This window comes from Oenanthe melanoleuca, chromosome 1 (assembly GCF_029582105.1).
Source record: "Oenanthe melanoleuca isolate GR-GAL-2019-014 chromosome 1, OMel1.0, whole genome shotgun sequence".
NCBI lineage: Eukaryota > Metazoa > Chordata > Aves > Passeriformes > Muscicapidae > Oenanthe > Oenanthe melanoleuca.
In genome coordinates this window covers 696,470-705,400 of record NC_079333.1, presented here as the reverse complement: position 1 = coordinate 705,400, position 8,931 = coordinate 696,470, and the positions used below count along the sequence as shown (strand labels likewise).

The 8,931-nt window shown below is 43.9% G+C and overlaps 1 protein-coding gene across 6 annotated transcripts in view; it reads left to right on the top strand.

Moving 5' to 3' along the window:
- The first annotated feature begins 84 nt into the window (after nucleotides 1-84).
- Nucleotides 85-8,931, top strand: part of C2CD3 (C2 domain containing 3 centriole elongation regulator) — a 38,584-nt gene continuing 29,737 nt past the window's right edge. For all 6 annotated transcript variants that reach the window (XM_056494933.1, XM_056494959.1, XM_056494939.1 and 3 more), the window contains exons 1-11: nucleotides 85-127; nucleotides 253-513; nucleotides 882-1,039; nucleotides 1,602-1,795; nucleotides 2,543-2,760; nucleotides 3,456-3,588; nucleotides 4,281-4,409; nucleotides 5,535-5,679; nucleotides 6,074-6,228; nucleotides 6,938-7,144; nucleotides 7,602-7,714. In XM_056494933.1, the coding sequence (XP_056350908.1) occupies nucleotides 112-127; nucleotides 253-513; nucleotides 882-1,039; nucleotides 1,602-1,795; nucleotides 2,543-2,760; nucleotides 3,456-3,588; nucleotides 4,281-4,409; nucleotides 5,535-5,679; nucleotides 6,074-6,228; nucleotides 6,938-7,144; nucleotides 7,602-7,714 (1,729 nt within the window). In that variant the 5' untranslated portion in view covers nucleotides 85-111. The remainder of the gene's footprint in view (nucleotides 128-252; nucleotides 514-881; nucleotides 1,040-1,601; nucleotides 1,796-2,542; nucleotides 2,761-3,455; nucleotides 3,589-4,280; nucleotides 4,410-5,534; nucleotides 5,680-6,073; nucleotides 6,229-6,937; nucleotides 7,145-7,601; nucleotides 7,715-8,931) is intronic.

The window sequence follows — 8,931 nt, the reverse complement described above, 5'->3', positions numbered from 1 at the left end:
CACCACGGGAGCTGTAGTCCGGGTCGCCGCTGCGCCCTACGGGGCGCGGGGCGTGACGGGAGCTGTAGTCCCCGCCGCGGCGGCCGTTGCCTGGCGGGCGGCGCTGGCGGGATGCGGCGGAGGGGAGGTGCGGGGAGGGACGGGCGGCGGAGCGGGGCCTCGGCGGGATGCGGGGGGAAAGGAAGCGAGCTGCGGTGGGACGGGGGGCGGCGCGGGCGACGTGCGGGCCGCTGACGCCCCCTATGCCTGCAGGTGCTGGCGACCCCGGCGCCGCCGCCACCAGCCTGCCGCCGCTGGTGCGGGGCCCGCCGCGCTGCTTCCTGCGCTGCACCGTGCCCCGCGTGCAGTGGGCGGCCCCGCAGCCGCCCGCCGTGGTGCGCCTGCGGTGGTGGGGCGAGAGCTCCGGCGGCACCGTGCTGCAGCCCGCCGGGCGGGCCGGGCAGCCCGCGGGCAGGACCAGCGCCCGCTTCGCCGTGCGCTGCGGGCCGCGGCAGCTCGCCGCCTACCTGGCAGGTACGGGCCGGGCAGGTACGGGCCGGGCCCGGGGCACCCCGGGCACGCCGCCGGGATCGCGCTGGGCGGGGGCGCGGTCTGGGTGTGCCAGGGGGCTGGGGCGGGTTCGGGGTGTGCTGCCCAGCGGGGCTACCCCCGGCGGCGGTGAGCCGTTTCCCTTGTCCTGCCTAAGCGTTCCTTTGCGGATAATCCCGTCCTTGCCAGCATTATTTATTGCCAGCAGCGGAGTCTGCATAGACCCTCCTTTACCTGCTGCCCGTTATCGTAATTTCCTGGTATAGCTTAATGTTTATCTCTGCATTTCTGACATTTTAGCCAAATAGTGTGAGTTGTGACCGTGAGACTGACCTGAAGATTGATTTTTGCAGATATGGGTGTTCTTGTCCTGGAGGTTCTGACTAAACTGGACCACCTCCCCCTTGGCAGAGCACAGATCACTGAACTGTCGCAGCTGTCTCCCAGCCATCCCATCAAAGGCTCGTTTGCTGTGCTGTCGCCCACATCGGAAAAACTCGGGGAGCTGCAGGTAGTCTGCATGTCTTTGCTCGGTATTATAAGCTCTGTGCTGGGACTCCGGTATAATCAGCTGCAGGATCAGGCTGAACATGGCACACTGCAGGCCTGCTCTGTCCAGGGCATTCCTGAGCTAAGGTAACAAATGAAAAAACAAATACTGGCGGTGTTGACTTTATTTTGTTTAGAGGGATGTGGGGTAGTTGAGCATAATAAGAAACATGTGGTCATCTCTACACTGATAGTGAGTATTAACAGTGGATTTAAAAGTAGGTATTTGGTTCTTACACTTCACTGGGGTGGACTAATAGAAGATTTTGACACCTGAAATTAAGAAAGTTCTGTCTTGCAGCCCTGGCTGTGGAAAATTGATTATGAAAGATAATTGAGTGGGATTTGAAGACATGGAAGAGAAACGAGTAGTTGTAAATATGTGGCATAGCTGTGTAATATAAATATTGCTTTATGTGGAAAAGCAACAGTTTTCCATTGCACAACAAGTGAAGTTAAATGCAGTATTTGCTGCACTTGATTAAGAAAATAACAAAGTCATATTTTTGTATTTTGTCTTTCAGGTCTCACTGGTTCTAGAGCCTCTGCCAGAGCTGTATGACACCAGCAGCTCTGTGCCGACCACAGAAGGAGCTTCAGATGCTGCTGCTGCTCAGGGAAGCAGCAGGCCCCAGCCTCCTGCTCCTTCCCAGCCCAGGCACACACAGGTGACTGCTGAACAGGAGCCTGTTGACAGCAGCAAAGCCACAACTCTCAGGTACCTTTTTTTCCCTCTTGACAAAATTGTGGTTTATTTTGCAGTTCACACAGAATTCTTTACTACTGGTAGTGCACTTGTGAGTTATAGGATGCTTGATCTTTTCAAAAGTACATTTTACATGAAATGTACAGAATGTTGAGGGTGTCTGAGGTGACAGGGACAATTTCTTGTCTGATAGAAATTTGCATCTTACGTTGATTTAGTTTAAGTCATGCAAGTTCACACAAGAGGTGCCTCAAATCGTCGAATCACAGAATAATTTGGGTTGGAAGGGATCTTAAGGTTCATCTCATTTCAGCCCTGCTGCCAGAACACCTTCCACTAGCCCAGGTTGCTCCAAATCCCATCCAGCCTGGCCTTGGACATTTCCAGGGATGAGGCAGCCACAGCTTCTCTGGGTAGCCTGTGTTCTCTCCATGCACCAGCAAGGAACTTCCTCCTGGTATCTAACCTAAACCTTGCATGACTTCCCACCCACCCTCTGGCGGTGGGAATCTGTTCCCTCTTGTGCTGTCACAACATGATCTTGTGAAAAAGGTCTTTTAAAAAGCTTTTATTAAAAAGGTCTGTTACTTGCAGCTTGGGTTGTTCTCTCTGATGGTCTCAGTGGCAGGCAAGGAATCATTAAAATAAAATGTCATGTTTCCTTTTGGAGCATGTCCTGAAGGGAGATTTTGGAGAGTTCTGAATCCTTTCACTCACCCACTTGAGTTGTTACTGAAATTATGTTTTATTTTTCACTAGAGGAAAGGACCATTTGCTCTACCAAGAGAACTCTGAAAACATGCAGGACACCTTTTCTGCTCCTCATGCCCATGTGATTTTACCAGATGAACATCTGAAGCTGAATCCTTCAGATCAGCTCCTGCCATTTCCCAGCAGCACTGATCCTGAAGCTCTTCCCAGAAGGAAGGCACAGGTGCTCTCCATGCACAACCCAGCTCCAAAGGACCTGCTGTCAGGTGTGTGTGCAGCTGGCTTCAGCTTGTAGACTTCACTACAAACTTGATGATATTTCATGTGCCTGTCTGGAGATGAGATTTTTCTGAAGGGAGAGAGAGACTTACACCCTCCTGCTGCATTGCACCAAATTTAAAAAAAAAAAAGTATTTAAAATTTTAAATTATTTTAATTAAAACTAAAATCAAAATAATTATTATAATACTTATATATATATATATGCATTTATACAATTATTTAAGTTAAAAATTTAAATTATTTAAATTTTTAGTTAAAACCCACCGTTGCCTGGGCTGGACTGAAAGAAGCATTGGAGTAGGGCACGTTTGCATATGTACTGTCTTTTGAGTTTCATATTTATGGAAAAGAACAAAAATTAGACATCCTAAAGTGGCAAACTACTCTTCCCTAAATCAGTCCTGCCTCTGTATCCTAATAATGCCCTTCCAATACCTGACATGTGTGCAGACAGGTTCCTTGTACAGCTGAGTGGGAGATTGATGGAGGATCACTCTCCCTCCCTCCCAGCTGAGCTGTTTTCTGGTGTATAAAACATATTTAATCCCCAGTGCATCAAGATCTCTTTTCAGAGAAAAACAGAAAGTTTCCTGACTGTAGCTGACACATTTATCATGTTTACACGTTGCTTTTAATTTTATTTGAATGCTGAAATATCATCCTTCTGCTTATTTCCCAGCTCTCTTGGATCAAGGCAGTAAACTCCGTGATGCCATGGTTCTTTCTGCAATGAAGTCCAGCCCAGACATGGAGATGAAACTGAATAAAATGTCTCATTTTATAGACACAGATGATTTTAAAGCACCAACAAAGTGAGTTTGAATTGGGGAAGTGAGATTTAAACTCTAAACCATAAATTTTGAGGCTTTATCTGGAAAACTGTAGATACTGAGATTCACAGGATGTGTTTTAGGATTCATTTAGGGTGAAAGCAGCACATCATTCAAATGGGAAGTTAATTTCTACCTGTGAATCAATGCCTAAATTTTGTGAATTCATTTCAATCTTTGTGTAGTAAGCCTTGATTTAAGTCATTGATTTTAATATCACTTCTTAGTATTTGTATTCAGTTCAAAGTTATTTGACAAGAAAAAATTAAATGTTGGTAGGGAATAAGAGTAGCTCAAGAAGGTGCAAGTGAAATGGCACTGCATCACAAAGAACAGCTTTTCAGGGAAGTAATTGGTGACCTAAATGCAGGTTTTTTTTTCTTAGGAGAAAAGAAACTTAGATTTCTTGGTTTTTCTTTGGGAAAATATGAATATTGCCTGCTACTCTGTGATAACCAGAAGGCAGTGTCATTGTCTTTGATAGTCAGTGATGCTATTGGAAACTCTCTATTTCATTTATTTCTGCAGGAACTGTTTGTATTTGTGTTAAAGTAGATTACTTTGGACTTCCCAGAAAAAAAAAGATAGTCCAATTAACAGATTAATATTGAGTGTGCCCTAATGTCTTTATTTTTCATTTTACTGCTGTCCATGCTTCCATCACTGTTACCCAGGAGCCCAAAAGGCTTGAAGTCCAGTTTTGTGCCCACTCCTGAAGATTCCCATCACTTTGGGTCTGAAGTTTCAGGTCAGCAGTTTGGCCTAAACTCTGAAGAAAGAGCAATCCAGTTACTGTTGGGCAGGTGAGTGGGTTGCACTGGAGTCTTCTGCAAAATTGTCCCTATCTTACCACTTTGAAAAATGTCTCTTGACTCTTCAAGTTGTCCACATTTTGGGAATGTAACCAGTGACTCGTGTGCAAGTAATGGAGGTGTTTTATAGCTCAGCTTTAATGTGTGACAGCCTGGACAGCTCCAAGTCACTTGGTGTAAAAGTGACATCACAAAGATTAACCATAATCTTTGATAAAACTACGTTATTTAATAGTTGTAACTGCTATGGCCTAAAATATTACACAAAGTAAGTACATAGAATGAATACCATGTTTCTTTGAGGAGGAAACACTGTAAATTAAAATTCATGAGAAACAAAAGCTACTTTTAATCTTTCTCCAGATATTAAGTGGACCTTTTCCTCTCATTTTGTGTAGCAGGAGCATAAATGATGCTTCTGTTGTGTCCACATCTGCACCCTGAGCCCACAGCTTCTGGGTCAGATACGGTTCACAATTTCAGTTCGTGTTTCTTGTGCCCTGCACTCATTTTTCTCTGTGGTTTATCTGTTACACCAGATCATAAAATGATTTTAAACTCACAGCACAGAGGAAACCCTTAAACCAAACTAACCCCAGCTTGTATTTGAAGATACTTGTATTTTTACCTTCTCAGGTGTACCTTGGGTTGTTATTTTTTAATCAAAGTAAACTAGTATCTTAAAGCATTCTAGAAGTTACAAAGCAGTGAAGGGTAAAAATCAGAGGTAGCTGTTCTTAGGTACATTTTATGACAAAAGCCATCAGTGTCTGGAATCAATTGCCCAAGTGGTCATGGAATCTGCAGCTTTCAAGGTACCCCAAATCCAAGTGGACAGTTTTTATTTGCATCCCTTCCCTCTGAGCAGGGGCTGGGCTGAGTGATCTCCAGAGACCTGTTTTAAGCCAGGCTGTCCCTCACTTTGCACACTGCTTTCAGTGCAGAGGAGTGGTCCCAGGTGACCCTGGCTGGGTGAGCACAGTTTGCCTCTGTCTGGAGCCAGCAGAGCCCAGATCCAGGATAAAACAGGCATTATTGCAGTATGGCACATCCCTCAGAGGCTGGCTGCACAGCTGGGAGCACTGAGGTGTGTTTCTCTCTCTCTTGTCTCCACAGTGCTGATTTCTCTGCGGGGCCCTGTTGGGATCAGACAGGCTCCCTGTGGGATTCTCTGTCCCTGGGCAGTGAGGTGTACGACAGTGAACTGGGTGATCCTCATTACGACCAGAGTCTGCTGGAGAGGCTTTTTTACACAGCTCCTGTAAGTGGGGATACAGAGAAAAGAGTGCCTTCCCTAATGCGCAGAAAAACTCAAGTTTGCATATCAGTAAAACTACAGGTTTCAGTATTTTAAAGCTGAACAAGCATTTAGGATCACACACAAACTTATGAATACATTGGTACATTGCTTAAAATTAATATTAAAAGAATATTGCTAAGACTACAAAGTCAAGCATCGAGTTTGGAAATTGCTGGGATTTTGAGGGTGTCCAGGAAGACTTTTTGTTTTTTAAATCCCTGAAATTGTGACACCATTTTATTTGTTTCAAATGATGCAATGCACAAGTTGTTTTCCATTTTTTATTGCCACCATTATGGAACTCTCTGTACAAGGATAATTAACTTCTTATTTATGTGCATTATTTCTGCTTTAGAAATCTGATTCCAGTTTGAGTGATTTCCTCAGTGATGATGATGTTAAATCCTCAAAAAAAGCATCCAAGACAGAAATCCTCGAAAAAGCAGGTCCAGTGAATCCAGAAAAGGATTTTCCTGCCTTTGATCAGAATGTGTCTGAAACAAAACCCAGGTAGTTACATCAGTGACTTAGGTTCTGACCTCATCTAAATTATATCCCCTTGTTTCCCTTGTTTTCATTATGGAGACAATAAAAGTGTCCCTAAAGATCCAGTTATCAAGCTTCTCTTGTACAATACAGTTAGTGTGAAGGTTTTGTGGCTCTTATTTTTTTATTTTTTTTTTTTTTCTTAAATTCGGCTCCAAAAATTATTTCTGATTTTTTTCTGACTAACACTGCTTTTTACATCAGGTAAATTTCATATCCCCAGAAGAACCAACACAAAATCATTTGCAATTCAAGTCTTGCAAATTACAGAAATGAGATTTGAAATTATGGCAACAATTCTGTGCAGCAGAGACTTGTCCTTGTGTATATCACCTCCCTGCTTCTGTACATGGCATTAAAGGAAGCTTTTCTTTTTGAAGAGTTAGGATAAGATTTTTTCAGATCAACAACATGTACATGTGGAACATGTACTTTCTGGGTTGATTTTTTTTTTCAGTTGTGGGCCCCAGATACTGTAAGATTTTTTTTTTTTTTTACAGAGAATTACAGAGACCACCAATTTTGTTGTAAAAATTTGTTAAAAATATAAATAAGTATATTTTGGTGACCCTTGGGCAGTTTTCAAGTAACATCCCACCAAGCTACAATTTTCCCTTCATGTGGTCATGTTGAGAACGTTTCTGCAGTCCTGAACCTCAGTTTTCCTCTGCAGCTGCTCTCCCAGTGCTCCTCGAGAAGACCCCAGGGAAATGGCTCTTCTCACACCCTTGGGTGCAGGCAGGTTGGCATTGCTGCAGCAGATACACCTGGCCAGAGTCACCATTGAAAGCCTGAGGATCCCTCCTGAGAGCATCCAGTTCTCCCCAAGGAGGAAAGGTTTACTGGGGAAGCCTCCACGGCCCATGTCTGTTCATAAGTGGTGAGGGGATTGCTCCTGGTTTGTTTGCTTGCCTTCAGGAGGGACTTCCCTGAGCTCTCTTGTGCAGTCCAGCTTCCCCAAGCTCTCCAGCTTCTGAGACCTTGCTATTCCTCTGCTCCTCTCAGAAAATTGTATCCCATAAACTCAGGACTAAGTTAGAGATGTGACAATTTATCCTGATGTGGGCTCACTTCAGGCTGTGCCTTTCCCAGGGTTTTGGGGAGGTACAGATATACTTTGTGCCTGGCAGTACACTGAAAACAAAAGGGGGTTTGGTGGAGGAGAATCTGGCATATATATGATCTGTGGAAGGAATTCACAGAATAGGTGTTTCAATTATCCTAAAACAGCTGTTACAGTAAGCAGTGAGTCTGGAACTTGCCTGCTGTGTTCAGTTTCATGACTCTCATCAGGTTCTTGATGGATTGTGGTCACCCTTTCACTTTTTCATTCACAGCACCTTCTTTGTGGAGTACCAGTTTCCTGTGAGAGTCTCCAAGGATGATAAAGGACAGGTCTCCATAACAACAGAAGCAATTCGAGTAGCCTCAAGTAAAATCACAGATGATGGTAAGGGCATCATTTTTCCACTTAGATTTAGTTTTGTTGACTCCATCTCTTAGAAATTATTTACTAGTGTTTTCCACATAATTGCTTTGCTGCCTAAAAATTACAATATGATTAGTAGCACCTCTGCCCACAGAGTTGCTGTGCTGCAGGTGGAAGAATGATCCTCTCAGGGAGAATGAAGCCAAGTGATTTTTTTAAATTACTTTTTTCTTGAATGAAGTGTTCATACTGGGATTTTCAAATTTCTTTTTCTAGGGAAAGAACAAGTTATTAATCCCATTCCTTCATTTGAACATAAAGCCAATATTCTTTCTGCAATAGTAGGAGGATGATCAAGTACTTTTAGAAATATCAAAGATACTTATAGTTCAAATAAATAATTTCCCAGATGTTGAAGTATGTCATTTAGTATCTCCAATAGCTCACATAATCTGCTGGATCCAAGGAAACTCAATTCCTGTGCTCAAATCAGCAGACATTAATCTTTGTACTGAGAATCACCAGTGCTTATATCCCTGAGAACAATTTCTGTCTCTGTTCCCACTGAGCAGAGAATGCTGGATGAGCAAGATGCTCTCTGCCCAGTCTTCCCAGAAATTGGAATGCCAGGGTGACTTTCCCATGTGATCACTCATTGGCTTTGCATCTTTCTGAGTGGCACTTGAGATATTTTGAGTTCTCTTGGGTATTCTCCATTTGAGGCCAGAGAAAACATGTTTCTTCTGAACTTCTGTAATACATCCTTTGTAATCTAAAACTCATCTGTCCTCCTGCTCTTTGCCTTGTGTGGAGTCCAGCTCTTTGGAGACCTAGAAAAATAGATGGGATTGAAAATAATTTGAAGAAGATTTCAAGTCAATCCACTGTGGCATTATACTTCCTGAGGGTTATGAGCCATCCCAGACAAGGTGGAGAAATGCTGGGCATCCCATTGGAAGTTTCCTTTTATGCAAACCTGCATTTTTGTCATCACTAGAATACGTTCTTATCCCTTGTGAATACTGTTACTGTACTTCTTGTGCTCTTCTCCAGACTGAGTGCCAATTGATTCTGTCTCTGCATGCAGATACTCCTGTTCTCCTGAAGCTGTGATTTTTCTTGCAGCTCAGCTTTGACTCTCTAAAGAACTGTCTTGAACTCTCTTAGTTGAAGTGGGGCAGGGCTCTCCCACTGGAGAAGGGCTGGTCTTACTGCGTGCTAGAATGGCAGATACTTGG